This window comes from Elgaria multicarinata, chromosome 8 (assembly GCF_023053635.1).
Source record: "Elgaria multicarinata webbii isolate HBS135686 ecotype San Diego chromosome 8, rElgMul1.1.pri, whole genome shotgun sequence".
Classification (NCBI taxonomy): Eukaryota; Metazoa; Chordata; class Lepidosauria; order Squamata; family Anguidae; genus Elgaria; species Elgaria multicarinata.
In genome coordinates, this window is record NC_086178.1 from 5,412,242 (window position 1) to 5,433,718 (window position 21,477).

At 43.1% G+C, this 21,477-nt stretch overlaps 1 protein-coding gene across 1 annotated transcript in view; it reads left to right on the top strand.

Moving 5' to 3' along the window:
* The first annotated feature begins 726 nt into the window (after nt 1–726).
* The window catches only part of ARMC9 (armadillo repeat containing 9), a 125,083-nt gene continuing 104,332 nt past the window's right edge, over nt 727–21,477 (top strand). Inside the window, exons 1-7 of the mRNA XM_063131770.1 lie at nt 727–818; nt 3,184–3,268; nt 4,435–4,560; nt 5,998–6,165; nt 9,884–10,039; nt 12,216–12,308; nt 18,045–18,069. Coding sequence (XP_062987840.1) covers nt 3,215–3,268; nt 4,435–4,560; nt 5,998–6,165; nt 9,884–10,039; nt 12,216–12,308; nt 18,045–18,069 — 622 coding nt within the window. The 5' untranslated portion in view covers nt 727–818; nt 3,184–3,214. The remainder of the gene's footprint in view (nt 819–3,183; nt 3,269–4,434; nt 4,561–5,997; nt 6,166–9,883; nt 10,040–12,215; nt 12,309–18,044; nt 18,070–21,477) is intronic.

Sequence of the window (21,477 nt, forward strand, 5' to 3'; positions counted from 1 at the left end):
AGGCTTGCCATAGTGCCAGAGAGGGTAAGCAAGAGAGGTCACCTATCTTCTCACTTACATGTATGAATTCTTCCTCTCTGGGCAGCACAAGGATGGACATTCTGCCCAAGTGAAGCACATCCTCCCTGTGGTGCTACCCAGAGAGAGCTCAGCAAGACCTACCCTCAAGTAAGTGTGCACAGGATTGCAACCTTCAAACCACGTTTTCTGAGTGAGAAAATAATTGCTCCTCCTTAGCTTATTCAGACTTCCCCAACCTGGCGCCCCCCAGATGTGTTGGACCATAGCTCCCATAATCCACTATGGACAATTTTGCTGGGGATGATGAGATCTGTAGGTCAGCACATCTGGAGGGTGCCAGGTTGGACCATATGTCCCATCATCCACTATGGACAGTTTTGCTGGGGATGATGGGATCTGTAGTTCAGCACATCTGGGGGCGCCAGGTTGGGGAAGGCTGCCTTAGTCCTCTATCTTTCCCAGGTCAGCATCCTTTAGGAGGGAATTTCCCAGCATCCCTCTCCCCCCCCCCATCTTTCGGAAAGGCAATTGGCCAAAATCCTTCTGGCTCCTCCCAATCCCTTTTAGCGTCGCCCTGTTGCTAGGACGCGGCGTCTTTCCCTTCCCTCGGCTTCTGTTTGGCTGGCGCAAGCACGTGATCCAATGGCTCCCTGCTATTGGTTTTCGGGGAGCCATGTGGTTTTTCAATCCGTTGGGAACCCGACGGGAGGGGCCGGTGCTCCGCGGAGCTGCTGTTGCCTGGCGACGGGAGAGCGAGCGCGGCCTACTTCGTTCTGAAGCCTCGGGGCGCGTTGCAGGTAAGGGTCCCTTTGGGGGTAAGCATGGTTAGGGCCCCCCTCATATTAATTCTGCCCCCCTTCTGTTTTAGGAACACCAGCAGGCGTTAATTTCTAAAAAGCGTTAATTTCTAAAAAGAAAGCTGCCTGTTTGAGGCTCTATTCCCAAATCGCTGTAAGGGAAAGTCACTCTGCACGTGCTCAGAGGCTGTTCCTTATTTATTTACTTGAAGCTTTTTCACTCCGCTCTTCAGCAGGAAGAGCCCCTGCCTTCCATAGGATTGCCACTTTGTGTGTGTGTGGCAGGCAGGCCCCCTCCCCTCGCTTCATGACATGGCAGGTGGGACTTCAGCAGGTGATGCTTCTTCCATCACAGGTAGAGCTTCACCTGTCGAATGTCTGCCTGTCACACCTCTGCAGCAACTCTGCGGTCTTTTAAAGTTAAACGCCCTTTCTCTGGTATCACAGCCTGGCAAAGCTTTTTCTACAGCTGGAAGGGACAAACTGAGTCTCTCCACGTGCAAAAGCACCCACGAGATTTCTTGTAACTGGAATGGGCTTTATGAGAGATAACTGTAGTTCTAAAAAAAAGTACTTTTGATGCCCAAAGGTCCATGCATCCAGTATATGTGGCTACTGTTTTTCCACAATCTTTATGCATAGCAATAGTTAGCGTTACAAGCTATTGGAAGAGTTCTTTCTTCTCTTCGCTTTTCTTTCTTTGTTATTGTCCTGGAGGCCTTTAGGCTCAATCCAGGCAGTCCTTCAAACAATGATTTGGAGGAACAGGAATTATCACAGGATCGCACAGCAGTTCTCCGTGTTTGGGTTTAACACTCATCAGTGTTTGCTGTCACATCCGAATCAGGCATCAGTGGTTAGTGTTGTAATCTCCTAACCATCGTTTGCAAACCCACTTAAACCATTGTTTCAAATCATGATTTGGAGTTTTGTGCTAACCGTAGTTGGGCTGATATCATGGCAAACCATGGGTAGTATCTAACATTAAACTATGGAAAAAGTACAAGAGGTGACATTCCACTAGCTACCTGATGTACTGTAGCCCTAGATCTTGTCACCCTCCAGAGCAGCCTTCCTCAACCTGGGGCGCTCCAGATGTGTTGGACTACAACTCCCAGAATGCCCATTCTGGGAGATGCAGTCCAACACATCTGGAGCACCCCAGGTTGAGGAAGGCTGCTCCAGAGGCTGTTCTGACTTTGGAAGGATTTTTCTGAGGAACTGTGATCTCTGGGACACTCTATCAGGGACCATAGGATTGCTCTCTTAATGTTATTTAAATGGAATATTTATAAAAATTTAAATGACTATATCATGTACTTCCCCGGCACTGTTTAAATTTAAGTGAAAAATACAAAGGTACTGAAAAGTGATGACACGCTAATTAATTTTAGCAACCTAAAATTTTAGCAACCATGATATGGTGACAACCACTCACCTTCAACTCTCTTCCACTAAGGTTGTTGGGGCACCTTCAGTTTCACTGTCACTACTTATCAGTTTCAGTTCATTCTGAGACATTTATGTATTTCACTGGTAGATATGTATTCTCTCTCATACTTCGTAAAGATAATTACCTGAAAAAAAAACATTAATTGTAACTTTGAAAATGCCAGGCTTGCCCAGTATTGTATTTACAATTGGCATGCATTCATTTTTACTAAAGAATATATGGAACATAACACGTTTTGCAGAAAAATAAAGCACTGGGAAAAAATTCCACATCACAGGTCCACATTTTTGTAAAACGCCCAGAGAGCTTCGGCTATGGGGCGGTATATAAATGCAATAAATAAAGCCTCTATTGAGCCCTTTGGCTATAATTCTAATTAGGACGTGACTTCAGTTAGAGAGAACACTTACACAATACCTAGTTGCATATATGTATCTTACTGATTGGGACAAGTCTGAGCATATATTATAAATTCTGAGCAGTGTGTATGAACTTATAGGCTAATAGTGATCTCAGTGCTTAGTTCAAGTAGTTATTAAACAAAACAGAACCCTCCATGCACAAAAGGGAGGTATCAGCATTTTGGGGAACCCAAGGTTTTCAGAAGTACAAGAAATGTTTAGGAAAAAAACTGTAAGGGAAGACACTCCCCTCCCCTCCCCACACACAAAAGCCTAATGTTTTGTTCAGTGGTATGCTGACTTAACTGCTGGGGAGTGAATTGGAGTGGCTGGAATCTTGAACAAGCACTTCTGAATTAATTTTTACAAGATTCCACTTGTAAAGTTTAATTCTGAAGCCATATGATTTGTATGAGTGGAAAACCAAAAATAGATTTGAAGTATATGTCAAAACAAAACAGTACATTTCGTTCATAGATGCACAATCCTTCATGTTCTAATTGTATTGCAGGTCACTTAATCTGAGACTTGCTTGACATTTGATGATGGGAGATGTCCTTGCTTATGAAGCAGATCTACTTGGAATGGTGAAGGAGGTGCGTATTTCTTTCAGAAGGGGGTATTCACTTAATGTCTACCCAGTGATCCAGAATTGTTATACCTCTGTTGCACAATTTTGTTAGTTTGGGACAATACTAAACTGGCTCTGAGGTTAAGATAATGCGAACAAATTTTAACTGATGCTTCATTCTCCATGCTCTGCCAGTAAGACCTCCACTGTTGTAATGAACTCATTTTTATATTGCCCTGACTAAAGTCTTAAGGTCAGCAATTGCTACTGTTGTTTGGAACCAGAATTTTCAAAGTCCTGCTTAATTCTAAGCAAAGTCCTGCTTAATTCCTTTAGAGCCCCAGATGATGCACCTGTTCTGCTCTCATAAACTATGGGATGGATGGGGAACCCATGTTCTCTTAGATACATCCCATGCTATCATGATCAACTTGGTTGCCCATTTTTATATTCACTCTGTACTTTCCATCGACTCGTAGAAAAGTTTTGCGCTGTTTTAGGAAGGAGTGTGACTACATTTTTAAGACTTGAATTGTTTTAATTTGGTTTTATTGGAAACCACTTTGGAAACCGCTATGGCTAAAAAGCGGCCTATAAATAATATCCATCAATAGGTCCCCATTTCTCACAAACCTGCCCTGTTTTTTTTGCCCAAGACCATTCTAGGTCAGCTGTCTATTTTGGAAGGCCTTAATCTAATTATTCCCCTCTTCAGAACTATATTTTTCTATCGTTAGCATAGAAAATATCGTTTATATTGTATTTTATATTATGGTTTTATACTGTTGTTTTATACTTTGAATGTTTTAAATTTTTGTGAACTGCCCAGAGAGCTTTGGCTATTGGATGGTATAGAAATGCAATAAATAAATAAAATACCCTATTACTGCAGTGTGCGAACATATCATATTTAAGCTGCATCATAGATACACTTACGTGAGACTATTGAACTCATTGGGGCTGTGGTTTGAACATAAATGTCTGGGCTTGCGCTGTTAGTGTGTCTCTGTCCAGTTAACTAAGGAGGTCAGTTGTTAAAGAAGGAAGGGAAAAATCTTTCAGCACTTTTGCCATTTTTGTCCTAAAGATGGAATTCTTTCTATTGTTTTGGCCTTTCGTAAACTTTCTTTGCTTGTGTCTTTTAAGGTGAGTTATGATTACAGATTCTGATATGCCTTCTTGTGTTTGCAGTATTTGGATTTTGCAGAATTTGAAGATACTGTGAAAACATTCACAAAGGAATGCAAAATAAAAGGAAAGCCGTTACCTAAAACGGGAGGTAGTTTTGTGAAGGACTCCAAGGCTCTAATAATTCAGGTAATCTTTCTTTTTTATGAAATTAACTTTTAATTGGTTGGAAAAAATAAAATATTTCTACTTCTGTGTTGGGGCTTTTCTATGCAGCTATATCAATTTTTTTAACATGCATCTGTAAGGTGAAAATGAAGCTTTTACATGGCGTATAGGAACTTCAAATTTGTTTACCTTTGAAGCAAAAATAACAGCCGCCAGCTAGACAACTATATTGGTAATAATTCCTGAAGATTATACCAACATAAGTCTAAATTTTTGATTTATTAGATTTATGTCCCATTGAATCTGAAACTGTTCTCTAGCCTGTTTGTCAGTTTCCCATATCAGATGTTTTGCAGGTTCCACCTGAAGTTAGTGAGCCAGGACTTACCTTTGCAGAAGCCGTGTTGATTCTTCTTCAGCAAGACTTGCTCTTCTGTATGCTTGATAATTTTATTTTTAATAATGCTGTCCACCAATTTACCTGGAACGTGCATTAAGCCAAGCACCCTGTAATTTCCTGGATTTCTCCTGAACCTCTTTTTTTAAAAAATTGGTGTTACATTGGCCACTTCCCAGTCCTCTGGTTGTCAGCCTCAGTTGAAGAAGATAGCTGGAGCAGGACAATGAAAACATTGTCTGACAGTTCTCCTCTCAGTATCAGAATATGCATGTCCACATTTTGGCGTTGAGTTTCCTCTAGTTAGAGCCTCGTGTGGTGCAGAGCGGTATAGCAGCAGTTTCTGCAGCTGAAACTCTCCCCACGGCCTGAGTTCGATCCCAGCGGAGGCTGGTTTCAGGCAGCCAGCTCGGGTCGACTCAGCCTTCCATCCTCCCGAGGTCGGTAAAATGAGTACCCAGCTAGCTGGGGGAAAGGTAATAACGGCCGGGGAAGGCAACGGCAAACCACCCCACTATAAGGCCTGCCAAGAAAACGTCAGCGAAAGCTGGTGTCCCTCCAAGAGTCAGTAATGACTCAGTGCTTGCACGAGAGGTTCCTTTCCTTTCCTTCCTCTAGTTACCCACCCCTTATTGGTGAAAGATGGCATGAACTATGGAGATGGGCTATATTGTATAGAGCGCCCTCCCTCCACTAAGGGCAGAGGTAAGCATGTGTTGGCTCGAGGTGGGAGAGTTTCTTATTTTTCTTGTGTTTCCTGAATGCATATGTTTTAAAACAAAATGTAATATAATAATTTACCCTGAGCCTTAAAACTAAGTAATAGCAACAGTCGCTGGTGAACAGCTGCCATGAATGCTTCTCCAAGGCTTGGTATAGGAATGGTACCCTTAATTAGGTGTTTTCGACCAGCTTTATTTCAGGTGAGCATATTGGTTCCTGTACAAGATTAGAAAGGGATTTTTGGATCTGGCACATGTAGAGATAAGGTATTTCAGGAGTACCATAGCGAGTAAGTTGTCAAACACATAACTAATCCTTTCCTCCCTTTTCTTTGGAAGGATCTTCTAATGTCCTTTACCGATGGAGACCAGGATGTCTTCTTTGAACTCTGGGAGGAGCATATTCCATCCTCAATCCGAGACAATGAGGCCGTCGCCCAGAAATTGGAGTTCTACCTTCACATCCATTTTGCCATCTTCCTCTTAAAGCACACAGTGGGAAAGCCTGTATGTTTGCTTTTCTCTAAATTTGGCCTTGTAGGCTTTTTGGCTGCCTAGTCAAGTGAGTGGATACTGTGAATTAGTCAACGGTTGAGTCCCCGTGTTTGTATACAATCAATTAAATTCAACCCCTTTTCCAGTTAGCTTTTAGGTCAGGCTTGTGGCTTTGGCCACGTTTTTACTGAGGTGGTCAACCTGTGTCCCAAGCTGTACCATAGGACTGAGTGTTCCTCTATACAAAAAAATAAAATAAAAATCCCTTCCTATGGGAAATCAGCCTTGCTTTCTCCCTGACATGCCAGCTTTCTCTGTGCTAAGAATTATTTTTATATGGAGGAGGTTCGGTCATGTGAGCTTACACCTGAAGTCTAGAGTGGTTCCGCCCAGATATAGGTGGGATTCAAACAGAGTTCTCAAAGGTGTTGTTTGGAGGCCAGGCTTGAGCTTATTTGTTTCATTCTTTCCTTTGTCCGTGTGTAGGGGGAGGAGATTGGAAACTCTGGGTTTTGCCGTTAGTGTCTGATTGCAATTAGTGTCTGATTGCAACAAACTATGCTTCACTTAAGTTTGTGGGCAAAGTATGATCTGAGCAAACCATAGTTTACTGCATTCAGATGCTAATGGAAAACTATGGTTTGCTGCCAACTAGGAGAGAAAGCTTCTAATCCCCCCTTAAACATAGGAAATGCACACGGCTCACCTGTGTTGGTTCCCAGTCCTCCAAATCATGGGTTTGCTGCATCAATAAACAGGCCTTACAGTGCAATCCTAAACACACTTACTAGGGAATAAGCCCCATTGAACACAGTGGGACTTACTTCTGAATAAGCATGCATAGGATCGCACTGAGTCTCAAACATCTTATGTCCTGCTGCTCTTTGTGCAAATACAAGGCACCTTGTGGTACTTTGGGTTTCCTACTCCTTCCTGCATCTAAGGATCATTGCTGTGTCTCATCAGTGATGAACCATAGATAAGTCTGTTTTTTATTAAAAAAATTGGGACGTTTGAAAGGAGGCAACATAAACTTTAATAATGTTTGTGTAACTGGAGCAACCTCTCTCTCGAAAACAAGGTCAGTAATACAGTAGTAATAATGTCTTGGTAATACAGGACTGAAATAGCCCAGCAGCTGTGAAGAATCCTTTTAAATTGCACAATAAGATCACCTGCAGGCTGCCTGCACTATTTAATAGGTGAGAATTGATGCCTTCTAGACATAGAGGGTCCCGCTGTGTGGCCCCCTTTGCTTTCTCCTAGTTTGGCTCCCTGCTCAATTAGAACTGCTGGGCACTTCTTGTAGCAGTGTCGGCCAGTCGCATCTCGTCAAAAATTGCAGGCTTTAAAGTAACTCTCACAGAAGCTGTAGAATAAAGTATTTTCTGTATTCCCAGTGTTCCTAGTAGAGGGGAAACAATAAAAAAAACACCCTTCTCTTTTTTGAAGATTGCTGGGTCGCATGTTTCCAAAACCAGAAAAATGTCAAAGCGTCGAAACACAGTGATTGTCTTTGTGCATCCAAGTGAAATGCAGGAAATAAGAAAACATAATTAAATTAGGGTGACCCTATGAAAAGGAGGACAGGGCTCCTGTATCTTTAATAGTTGCATAGAAAAGGGAATTTCAGCAGGTGGCATTTGTATATATGGGGAACCTGGGGAAATTCCCTCTTCATCACCACAGTTAAAGGTGCAGGAGCTATACTAGAGTGACCAGATTTAAAAGAGGGCAGGGCACCTGCAGCTTTAACTGTTGTGATGAAGAGGAAATTTCAGCAGGTTCCCCATATATACAAATGACACCTGCTGAAATTCCCTTTTCTATGCAACTGTTAAAGATACAGGAGCCCTGTCCTCCTTTTCATAGGGTCACCCAAATTAAATTATTATTATTATTATTATTATTATTATTATTATTATTATTATTATTATTATATTTATTTGTATCCCGCCTTTTGCCCAATGCTGGGCCTCAAGGCGGCCTTACAAAGTTTAAAACATACATTGGCGGGGGGGGGGGACCATAAATGCTTAAAATACCCAACAAAATTCTAAGACATTAACATAGATGGAGGGACAGATTATTCTCCAAAGGCCTGCTGGAACAAAAAAGTTTTAGCCTGCTTCTGAAAGCCCATCAAGGAGGGAGCCGGCCTAGCTTCCCCGGGAAGAGAGTTCCAGAGCATTGGAGCAGCCACCGAGAAGGCCCTCTTCCGTGTTCCCACCAAGATGGTGGGACTGAAAGAAGGGCTTCTCCAGAAGATCTCAAAGTACGGGCAGGCTCATAAGGGAGAATACGTTCTTTCAAATATTTAAAGGCACTTTAATTATAATAATAAAGTATTATTAAAGGCACCTTTAATAATACTTAGCATTTATATAGTGCTTTAGAGTGTTAAAGTACTCCATGTGCATTATATCAGTAATCCTTCCAACAACCCTGTAATAGATTATCATTATTACCCCCATATTTTGCAACGGAGTTGGGGCTGAAGACGAGAGAATGGCAGCACTAAGATTTGAACAGGGGGCTTCTTGGTTTACGGCTGCTTAGCCCCTGCGCTCCACTAGTGTAGTCCGAATATCAATGTTTTCATCGCCTAGAGATGTTTTAGTCTTCAAGGCAAGAGAGCAGTAGGATAAATGCGTGTTCTATTTTAAGAATTTGAACGCACACATCTACCCTAACCACTAGTGGAGAGAGATGATTAACAAGAAACCCATTTATTATTATACAAAAATTACAAAAAAGCTGATGTATCCCATAGTTGTTAAACAATAGTGGTGTTGGGTACTATAATACAAATCGTTTAACCTGATATGGGTGAGTGATTTTTAGGCTGAATCAGAAACAAGTGCTTGGATTTTATAATTATAGAGATATGTAGACTGAATGTGATGATTATATAAATAATATTTTATCTCTGTAGCGTTTGTTCCGAGGAAGCTTGAGCAGCAAAAACGGGAAATATATTGCTAAATCCTGTCAACAACTTACAACGCTGGAAAGAACAAAATACCATAAGAACAAACCCTATTTATAATAATAATAATAATAATAATAATAATAATAATAATAATAATAATAAATTTCTTTCTTTCTTGCCTCTCCCTTTGGATCGAGGCGGGATTAGAATATATTTTTATGTACTGACATATTGCCAAATGTGTTTAATATACTAAAGTGTGTTAGTGTGATTTTGTTGGGCTATATTATAGACTTGTGTAGTCTTATAGTAGGAATATCATTCCAATTATTGGTTTATTGTATTATAGTACCCAACACCACTATTGTTTAACAGCTATGGGATACATCGGCTTTTTTGCAATTTTTGTATAATAATAAATGGGTTTCTTGTTAATCATCTCTCTCCACTAGCGGTTTGGGTAGTTGTGTGCGTTCAGGCACCTTACATATATTTGTCATTTAAAAACTACTGCCTTCTATTTGTTTGTCTATTTTAAGAATTTGTCATCCCAGAGCTGCCTGGCTACTTCCATTTCTGCCCTCCTGGGCCCTCTGTGCGCTCCATCTCCGGTTCCTTGCACCCTTTCTGAGCAGATGAGTTTGAGGAAAAACTAATTGGGGGTCCTGCATTAATGGATAATATAAAGCTAGTGAGACCACAATAAACTGCCTCCTTTCTGCAGCAGCCAATCACATTCTGCATAAACAGTAAGGTGGCTCTCCAAAGTAGCTGACTTGCGTTTCTTCCTTTTCTAAGAACAAAGCAACTTTGAATGAAAGGATTTTATGTTTTAAAACTTACCTGGAGACGAAAGGGGCAGCTCTGAGCCAGACTACAGAATTCCTTCCGTTTTATGCCTTGCCTTTTGTTCCCAACCCTGTGATTCACCCATCCTTCAAGGAACTTTTCCAGGTATGTACTTGATCTGTTCAGGAATGATGGATAGTCGCTCCTCTGTTAGAACTGATGGATGCAGAATAATATTTAGCCCAATAAGGTTTATATATTGTCGTCTTTACCCAAAATTGTGGGACATGGGCTTTTATAATCTTATTTATTTAATGAATACAAACATTTACATTCCACCTTTCAGCCTTAAAAAAAAAAAAAGATCCCGAGACAGCCAACAAATTAAAGGTCTCCTGTTGAATCCTCTATGAAAGAAACACCTCTATTCAGAAGTCCAGCAGTGTCAGGGCCGGGCAGGCCTCTTTCTGAAAGGCATTCCACAATTGGCGCTCTGACTTTAAAAGGCCCATTTGTGCTGCGTCCAAACACAACAGTTATTAATAAATTTTATTTATTACATTTTTATACCGCCCAATAGCCGAAGCTCTCTGGGCGGTTCACAAAAATTAAAACCATTAAGAACATAATAAAACATCCAACAATCTAAAAACCCAAATACAAAATACAATATAAAAAGCACAACCAAGATAAAACCACACAGCAGAAATTGATATAGGATTAAAATACAGAATTAAAACAGCAAAGTTTAAATTTAGGTGTTAAGATACTGAGAAAATAAAAAGGTCTTCAGCTGGCGACGAAAAGAATACACCGTAGGCGCCAGGCGGACCTCTCTGGGGAGCTTGTTCCACAGCTGGGGTGCCACAGTGGAGAAGGCCCTCCTAGATAAAGGTCTTATCTTAAACCAGAGTTAACACACATAGCAAAATGGGTTTAAGAGAACTTGCAAAGTGCAAAGTTAAGATGGAGCTAGCAGTAAATAAACTTTAATATTGGATAAAATAATCCATGATGCAAAGTATAAAAAGTAATTGTAAAAACGTAATTATAACAAACCATATAAAATGATATCAAATAGGAAACTTGACAGTCTACAAACATAGTAACCTGACTTGTTTCTAATAATCATATAGTAGGCTGTACTACCGTGTTTCCCCGAAAATAAGACAGTGTCTTATATTAATTTTTGCTCCCAAAGATGCGTTAGGTCTTATTTTCAGGGGATGTCTTATTTTTCCATGAAGAAGAATACGGTACACATTTATTGTTGAACAAAAAAAAAGGTCTTATTTTCGGGGGGATGCCTTATATTACAGCGAGAGGCAAAACTGGAAGTAGGTCTTATTTTCGAGGGATGTCTTACTTTCGGGGAAACAGGGTAATACACATCCATCTGCCCGAGACGTGCTTTAACCCCAACGGTCTTCGTCACAGTGGGATAAAGAGTTTTAACAAAACTATAGCCAAAAATGCACACAAAATGGTTAATTTGATCGTTTGATTCAGACCAGAAAGTCATTCTTGTGTAGCTTATCTGTTTTGGTCAGTTTCTGGATACATCAAAAGAGGAAGGGAGATATAACATTCCCTACTATCTAACAGATAACATATAACTGATGCATCTATAAACTAAACCAAAACATGAATTAGTCTTTCAATAAAGCTTTGCGTGTGAAGGATCTATGAACCGCAGACATGGGTGTCATAATTGGTTGGGTACGCATGAGCGGAGATGGCTCTTAAGATACCTTCATCTCAGATAATTTAAGTCCTTACTGATTAAAATTAACGTACTGAATTGCTCTTGGAGACAAGCTGTAAACCAGTAACAATGTTATAGTACTGGAGGGATACGCCCTGTACATTTTGTCCCAGTCAAAGCTCTGGTAGATTCATTCTGGACAGTTATTATTTCTGAGTACGTTTCAAAAGCAGTCCCATGTAGACCATATTACGTCGTCCAACCTAGATGTTACTAAGATCTTTAAAAATTGTGACTTGTTCATGAGCACACAATCCACTTAGATTTGATGCACACAATCCAGCGTGAAGTTCTCCTTTGCAAGCACTACTTGCGCACAATAACTTTATAGTGCCCGGTGTCCCTCCAAAATCGTACTCCTCCAGAGTTGGCCCAATCTGTATTTGCCGTCTCTCCAGCAGAGCAATCGCTGACTTCCTCTACTTTAGTTGAATCGTCTGACCACGGAGCCCATTTAAAGTTCTGTGTTTCTCTGACTTGCTTGTTGGCTTATAAAAAAATCGTAATGTGAGGCATGTATTGTGGTAAATAACATATTTCGAAAGCAGTTCAGATTTGTGTGTGTTTCTTTTCTAGGATTCTTGGGAGTCAGATCTAAAATTGAGGCTGGAAGAATTCCTCTCTGCAACTCTAAAAGCCAGTAATACCCCAAGACTTCTGACATTATATGTATCCTTTTGCAAAATGTTCTAAAGATAAATTAAATTGTTATTGTGAATTAACCCTTTTCAGGGAGACTTATTAGTAGGGCTCTCAGGCAACTAAAGGCATCGCACAGCCAAATTTGCATGCATTTGCATACGAACAAGGCCACCATTTTAAAGAAAAAAAATGCATGCTTTGTTATTAGATGACGCGCACATTCTGCGTACGAAGAAAAAGGTATTCTCTCTAGTGCAAAATAGCCCTATGAAGAGAGACTGAAAGAACTGGGCATGTTTAGCCTGGAGAAGAGAAGATTGAGGGGAGACATGATAGCACTCTTCAAATACTTAAAAGGTTGTCACTCAGAGGAGGGCCAGGATCTCTTCTCGAGCCTCCCAGAGTGCAGGATGCGGAATAACGGGCTCAAGTTAAAGGAAGCCAGATTCCAGCTGGACATCAGGAAAAACTTCCTGACTGTTAGAGTAGTACGACAATGGAACCAGTTACCTACGGAGGTTGTGGGCTCTCCCACACTAGAGGCCTTCAAGAGGCAGCTGGACAACCCTCTGTCAGGGATGCTTTAGGGTGGATTCCTGCATTGAGCAGGGGGTTGGACTCGATGGCCTTGTAGGCCCCTTCCAACTCTGCTATTCTATGATTCTACGATTTTAGGACAACACCTGCTATCTATTATTTTTTTAAAAAATAATTAATAGACTTCAAAAATATGCTGCTCAGTTAATTGGGGGCACTTTTATTAATCGAAAAAAGGGATTTATCCAGTTCATCAGTCTGCTTATCAAGTAAACGTTGCAAGATAAAAATCAGGCATAAATTCAAGATGGAACCGCGCATTCTACCTTAAGCTCTTGGTCTTTCAAGCAGGGGTGGGCAACTTGTGGCTCTCTAGATGTTTTGGCCTTCATCTCCCATCAGCCCTAGCTACCAAAGCCAATGGTGAAAGATCATAGGAGTTGTAGGCCAAGGCTTTGGAGAGCTGCAGGCTGCTTTCCTCCTCTTTCATGCTCTAAAGGAAAACAGCCCATTAAGATATATCCTTCTAAATGTTTGACACATACTTACATGGTTTAGAACTAGGTGATTTTTTTGTTTTGTTTTTTGCATGAGACAGCTGTCCCTGTGTGAACCTGTTCTTGGCAGCTGAGATCCCAGTCATTGTCTGGTGGAATTTTATGAGATATTTCCCATGCCTTAAGGCTTGTTTACATACCTAGAAATAACCAAGGATATTAATATGCATTCTGCATCGTCAGGACAGGACAGGACAGGGTTAAAGCTTGACAGTAGAGCAAATACTTGGCATGGCAAAGGTGCAGGTCTGAGTCCCAGGTGTCCCCTTCTCAAAAGAATTCAACTGTCAGGGCAGCAGATGACATCTCAAACTGACGCCACAGAGGGCTACTACCCAACAGAGCCGACAGCGCTGGCTAGATGGACCCACCAGTGAATTTATTTTATTTATTTATTTATTACATTTTTATACCGCCCAATAGCCGAAGCTCTCTGGGCGGTTCACAGAAATTAAAACCATAATAAAACAACCAACAGGTTAAAAACACAAAAACAAAATACAGTATAAAAACCACAACCAGGATAAAACCACGCAGCAAAATTGATATAAGATTAAAATACAGAGTTAGAACAGTAAAATTTAAATTTAAGTTCAAATTAAGGGTTAAAATACTGAGAGAATAAAAAGGTCTTCAGCTGGTGACGAAAGGAGTACAGTGTAGGCGCCAGGCGGACCTCTCTGGGGAACTCATTCCACAGCTGGGGTGCCACAGCAGAGAAGGCCCTCCTGGTAGCCACCTGCCTCACTTCCTTTGGCAGGGGCTCGCAGAGAAGGGCCCCTGAGGATGACCTTAGGGTCCTGGCAGGTAGATACGGGAGGAGGCGTTCCTTCAGATAGCCTGGCCCCAAGCCGTTTAGGGCTTTAAATGTTAATACCAGCACTTTGAATCGGGCGGACCTGGACTGGCAGCCAATGAAGCTGGAAAAGGACTGGCGTAATGTGATCTCGCCAGCCAGTCCCTGTTAGTAAACGGGCTGCCCTGTTTTGTACCAGCTGAAGCTTCCAGGCCGTTTTCAAAGGCAGCCCCACGTAGAACGCATTGCAGTAATCCAAACGAGAGGTTATCAGAGCATGGTGAACCGTAGCTAGGCTATCTCTGTCCAGATAAGGGCGTAGTTGGTATATCAACCTAAGCTGATAAAAGCAGTGTAAGGTTGCTTTGTATGTTCTCCTAATCTTTGCTTGGGTTTTTATTTCCTGCAATTAAAAGCCCAAATTAGGGTAGGTCTGCGCTAGCGGTGTCTTGCCTCAGTCGATCCCAGATGCAGTAGCTTTGTGCTCCTTCCACTATTGCGTCCCAACTATGAAGACTGTTAAAAAAAAAGAAGTTAAGGATATGATTATAAATTAAAATTTAATACAAATGAAGTTAAATTACTAATACTTCCAAAGAGCACTCTTAATACATTTACAGATAAAGTAATAAACTAAAAACAGTGCTCATTTGACTCTGGCCTTGACTTTTGTCTTCGTCACTAAAAATATACAGAAAGTCATTTGTTAGTGCCTTAGATATGAATAATAATAAATTTATTTCTTGTCCGCCTCTCCATTTTGATCGAGGCGGGGAACAACAATAAACGATAAAATGCATAATACTCAATTAAAACATAATATACATTATTAAAAACCTCCTAAAAAACCTCCTAAAAACATTTTAAAAACATCCTAAAATTCCCCTGGATAGGCCTGCCGGAAGAGATCAGTCTTTATAGCCTTCTTGAATGCTAGTAGGCTGTTAAGTTGACGAGTCTCCTCCAGCAGGCCATGCCACAGTCTGGGAGCAGCAGAAGAGAAGGTCCTCTGGGTAACAGTTGTTAATCTAGTTTTTGCTAGCTGAAGTAGATTTTCCCCAGAAGATGCCTGAGTCAAACCCTTAATCCATCTAGCCCAGTATTGTCGACACTGACCGGCAGCAGCTCTCCAGGGTTTCAGGCAGGAATTCCTTTCCTCGCCCTACTTGGAGAAGCCGGGAATCGAACCTGGGACCGTCTGCATGCAAAGCAGGGGTCCATACCACTGAGCTATGGCTCCTCGCCTTTCAGACGCCCCTTTTTTGTATGGAAGCCAGTGTCCCTCAGATGTAGGTACCATAGCCCAGCAGCAGAGCACTTATGCTTTGCATCTAGTTTCCCAATTTCAGTCTCTGGCATCTCTAATTAAAGGGAAAAGCCTCTGTCTGCCAGAGAGCCCGCTGAGCCTTTGCTGGTCGGAATAGACAAATACATAAAGTGTTGGTTATCACCTTTAAAGCCCTACATGGTTTGGGTCCAGGCTACCTGCGGGATCGCCTTCTTCCATACAATCCGCCCCACACACTCAGGTCCTCTGGGAAGAACTTACTCCAGCCAACAAAAACAAGGCTGACAGCCATTACCCAGAGGACCTTTTCTTCATAGAATCATATCATAGAATAGCAGAGTTGGAAGGGGCCTACAAGGCCATCGAGTCCAACCCCCTGCTCAATGCAGGAATCCACCCTAAAGCATCCCTGACAGATGCTTGTCCAGCTGCCTCTTGAAGGCCTCTAGTGTGGGAGAGCCCACAACCTCCCTAGGTAGCTGATTCCATTGTCGCACTGCTCTAACAGTCAGGAAGTTTTTCCTGATGTCCAGCCGGAATCTGGCTTCCTTTAACTTGAGCCCGTTATTCCGTGTCCTGCACTCTGGGAGGATCGAGAAGAGATCCTGGCCCTCCTCTGTGTGACAACCTTTTAAGTATTTGAAGAGTGCTATCATGTCTCCCCTCAATCTTCTCTTCTCCAGGCTAAACATGCCCAGTTCTTTCAGTCACTCTTCATAGGGCTTTGTTTCTAGACCTCTGATCATCCTGGTTGCCCTCTTCTGAACACGCTCCAGCTTGTCTGCGTCCTTCTTGAATTGTGGAGCCCAGAACTGGACGCAATACTCTAGATGAGGCCTCACCAGGGCCGAATAGAGAGGAACCAGTAGCTCACGTGATTTGGAAGCTATACTTCTATTAATGCAGCCCAAAATAGCATTTGCCTTTCTTGCAGCCATATCGCACTGTTGGCTCATATTCAGCTTGCGATCTACAACAATTCCAAGATCCTTCTCGTTTGTAGTATTGCTGAGCCAAGTGTCCCCCATCTTGTAACTGTGCATTTGGTTTCTATTCCCTTCTGCTGCTCCCAGTTTGTGGAATGGCCTGCCGGGAGAGATTTGTCAACTTAACGGTCTTCCGGAATTTAAGAAAGCCATGAAGACTGATCTCTTCCGGCAGGCCCATCCAGCTGAATTTGAAGATGCCTTTTTTAATGGTGTGCTGCTTTTAATGATGCACTGGTTTTAAATGTTTGAATTAGTTGTATGTATTTTATGGTGTTTTTATTTGTGTTGTACCCCGCCTCGATCCAGAGGGAGAGGTGGGTAACAAATAAATATATTATTAATTATTATTATTATTATCTCCAGTATCAGAGGCAGTATGCCTATAAGCGCCAGTTGCTGGGGAACATGGGCTGGAGGGTGCATCTTATGACTGTGGGATGGCCTGCCGGAGGAGACTCGTCATCTTAACAGTCTTTTAGCATTTAAGAAAGTTATAAAGACTGATCTCTTCCGGCAGGCCTATCCAGTGGAATTTTAGGATGCTTTTAGAATGTTTTAACAATGCATACTATATTTTTAATCAGTATTTTATGTGTTTTATTCATTCCCTGCCTCGATCCAAACGGAGAGGCGGGTAAGAAATAAAATTTTATTATTGTTGTTATTATTATTATTATTATTATTATTATTAGGCTAGATGGGCTGAAATCTTCCGATGTCCTTAGTTGGTTAAGCGAATACTGACTTCCAGGCAGTGTCCCTCATGTGGACATCTCAACCCCTTCCTCTTCTGCCCCATAAAAGTTATGTAGAAGCAAGCCCCGCCAAACTCCCGAGAAGGACTGTGAGAGAAATTCACTGGTGGAGAGACTCTGGAAGAAGCTGGAGATAATTTGAATTTGACGTAGGGACTGGTGCAGCATCTTTCACTTCAGTCCTCGAAGCAGAAAGTGCTTGAAGGGGTTGTCAAAGCGCATAAAAGCAGAAGAGGAGTGGGGCTGGATCAAACCAAAGGCTTAGCTAGTCCAGCGTTCTGTTCCCAACCTGGTGCCCGTGAGAAGCCCACAAGCAGAACATGAGGGCAATAGTATTCTCTCGCCCGTGTTCCCCAGCAGCTGGTATTGGGAAGCAAGTCTCCCCTGATCCTGGAAGTGGCATTCAGCCATCATGACTAGTAGCCATTAATAGCTTTATCCTCCATGCTTTTGTCTAATACCCATTTAAAGCTACCCAGGTTGGTGACCATCCCTGTATCATCTGGTAGCAAATTCCATAGTTCAACTACACTCCATATGAAGAAGTCCTCTTTTTTATTATTATTTGTCCTGAAATCCCCACCATTTAACTTCGTGGATAACCCCACTGAGTTCCAATATTATATGAGAGAGGGAGAAAAACCTTATTGCAGATTCTTGAACACGTTACACTTTGGTTCCGTCTTGGTTCTTCATCTGTATCTTCATGGGGTTTGCTTGTCTGTGGAAAGCTCTATAGGACTGGTGAATACTAATGAGATTCAGTAGGTTTTCTTCAGAGGCATCAATCCGTTGTCACTGTAATGCCCGTTTTCCTTAGCCTGCATTCTCTCAACGACAGAAGGAGAACACACAGTGCAGCCAAGGTAAATAAGCAGAGGTTTTGGAGATCAGGGCTGTGTGAACCGCGGGCTTTGGATTTGAAAATTCGAAGCACCACGGCCGTTTCATGATGGATCCGCCATTTCATGACAGATCTGTCATTTTAATGCCCAGACCTAGACACCACTTTGATGGCTGAAAGCGAGGAGGAGCTGAGGAGCCTTATGACAAAGGTGAAAGAAGAAAGTGCAAAAGCTGGGTTGCAGTTAAACCTCAAAAAAACCAAGATTATGGCAACCAGCTTGATTGATAACTGGCAAATAGAGGGAGAAAACATGGAGGCAGTGACAGACTTTGTATTTCTGGGCGCAAAGATTACTGCAGACGCTGACGGCAGCCAGGAAATCAGAAGACGTTTACTTCTTGGGAGGAGAGCAATGACAAATCTCGATAAAATAGTTCAGAGCAGAGACACCACACTGACAACAAAGGTCCGCATAGTTAAAGCAATGGTATTCCCCGTAGTAACCTATGGCTGCGAGAGTCGGACCATAAGGAAAGCTGAGCGAAGGAAGATAGATGCTTTTGAACTGTGGTGTTGGAGGAAAATTCTGAGAGTGCCTTGGACTGCAAGAAGATCAAACCAGTCCATAATCCAGGAAATAAAGCCAGACTGCTCACTTGAGGGAATGGTATTAAAGGCAAAACTGAAGTACTTTGGCCACATCATGAGAAGACAGGATACCCTGGAGAAGAGGCTGATGCTAGGGAAAGTGGAAGGCAAAAGGAAGAGGGGCCGACCAAGGGCAAGGTGGAGGGATGATATTCTGGAGGTGACAGACTTGACCTTGGGGGAGCTGGGGGTGGCGACGGCCGACAGAAAGTTCTGGCGTGGGCTGGTCCACGAAGTCACGAAGAGTCGGAAGCGACTGAACGAATAAACTACAAAAAGGCCTCTGTAAAGCAGCAGCAGCCTACAATTCCCAGCAAGCACTGCCTGGGAGGGTTGAACCTACGAGAGCCCAGCGACAGTGGGCACTCGTGTCTTCGCTGCCGCCACCGTGATCACCCACTCACAAGCGAGATGGCCAGCTCACTGCCGCGATCCAGGATACTCCAGTCCCTGGAAGGGTCCTCGTGGGTTCCACAGCCGCTGAAGCAGGTGGCTGCGTGGTGCTTGCCGAATACACGCGGACCTCTCCAGGGACTGGAGTATCCTGGATCGTGTCAGGGAGTAGGCGATTGTGGTGGCAGGCAGCTGATTGTGGCAGTGAGTGGGCAATTGTGCTTGTGAGTGGGTGACCGCGGTGGCGGTGAAGACACGAGTGCCCACTATCCCTGGGCTCCAGTAGGTCCAGCCCTCCCAGGCAGTGCCTGCTGGAAGTTGTAGGCTGCTGCTTCTTTACAGAAGCCTAGGACTGGGCATTAAAATGGCGGATCCGTCAAGAAACGGCTGTCGTGCTTCGAATTTCCAAATCCAAAGCCCACATTTTGCACAGCCCTACTGGAGATGACACATATATTCTCTTATGGCTTCAGAATGTCTGTAATATATTTGGGTTTTGCTTCCTGAAGCCACAAAGAGGACTTAATCAAGGAGGTTACATGGGTATTTATCTTAGGTGCTGGACATTTTTCATACATGAGGCTTAGAATTGAACACTGGAGTAAAGCCTACATGGGGGCAAATGTACCTTGGAGTTCTCTCCCACGATTGATCATCCTGCCTCCTCAATGACATCTGCATGTGGCTCAAAGGTGTATTTAGGAGAGAAGCTGCATGTGAAGACGAAACCAAGGCGTTTCAAACTCCGTGTTTTCCCTGTGAAGCTAATGTAGAGACGGGGTGTGTGAAAGGATATTTGCAGGGGGGAGTTGGACAGTGAAAAGGCATGCCAAAACATTTTCTTGTCCACTAATTCTCCTCTGTAAATACTCTAAATCTATTGGCGGGCGACGGACAGTAAGTTCTCCTAATCGTTGCCAAGGTTTGAGAAGCCCAGGGGAAAAAAAATTGCTTTGCTTAGGTGTGCCAAGCAAAATCCGGGGTATGCCATGGCTGCAGTTGCACGGTTTGTCTTGTCAGAACAAAATGAAAAGCTTTTTTGATGGAGGGAAAATTGACAGAAATGTCCCTGGAAAGTCTCTCAGTTTTTCTGGTCCACTGGTGTTTTCGCTGAGATGGGATGGAATGCAGCGCTGGTGTACTGGGGATACTGACTGGGGAGGTCTTGCTCGCTGATTCTCTCCTGGAAATGGCACCTCCATCCCTTCTCCAGCTAGGTTCCAGATTCAGCCACCTGCAGGCCACTTGCAGGGGGAAATCAGCAGGCGCCTCTGAAGGGTTAAGAAAGAGCTGGAGCTCCATGGTAGAGCACCTGCTTTGCACGCAGAAGGTCCCAGGCTGAGGCCTTGGTATCTTCAGCTAGGACGGCCAGGATCTCTTCTCGATGGCTGGACTCGATGGCCTTGTAGGGTTGGACTCGATGGCCTCGTAGGTCCCTTCCAACTCTGCTATTCTATGATTCTATGAGCCTCCCAGAGTGCAGGACGTGGAATAACAGGCTCAAGTTAAAGGAAGCCAGATTCCAGCTGGACATCAGGAAAAACTTCCTGACTGTTAGAGCAGTACGACAATGGAATCAATTGCCTAGGGAGGTTGTGGGCTCTCCCACACTAGAGGCCTCCAAGAGGCAGCTGGACAACCATCTGTCAGGGATGCTTTAGGGTGGATTCCTGCATTGAGCAGGGGGTTGGACTCGATGGCGTTGTAGACCCCTTCCAACTCTGCTATTCTATGATTCTATGATCCTCCCAGAGTGCAGGACATGGAATAACAGGCTCAAGTTAAAGGAAGCTAGATTCCAGCTGGACATCAGGAAAAACTTCCTGACTGTTAGAGCAGTACGACAATGGAATCAGTGACCTAGGGAGGTTGTGGGCTTTCCCACACTAGAGGCCTTCAAGAGGCAGCTGGACAATCATCTGTCGGGGATGCTTTAGGGTGGATTCCTGCATTGAGCAGGGGGTTGGACTCGATGGCCTTGTAGGCCCCCTTCCAACTCTGCTATTCTATGATTCTGTGACTGGGATAATTCCTGCCTGAAACCTTGAAGACCTGCTGCCAGTCAGTTTTAGCAGTACTGGGCCTGATGGACCAAGGGTCTGACTCAGCTTCTGTGATCGCATGTTCACACACCCCTCCTACTGGTTTCCCACTGTAAGTACCACCCCACCCTCTACTTTTGCAATTCCCGCCGCCTCAACCAGCATGATCTCCGCTGGGTCATTAATCGGAGCCAGCTGAATTGTGTTTTTAAGATGATGCTGTTCTTGTGAATGCTGCTGTCCATATATTTGTCGTAAGATACCAAGAAAAGCAGAAGCTGCAGCAGTCTGCAAAGGCTTCTTTCCCAACGTTTTCAGTTAAAACCTGGAAAGTATGCGATACC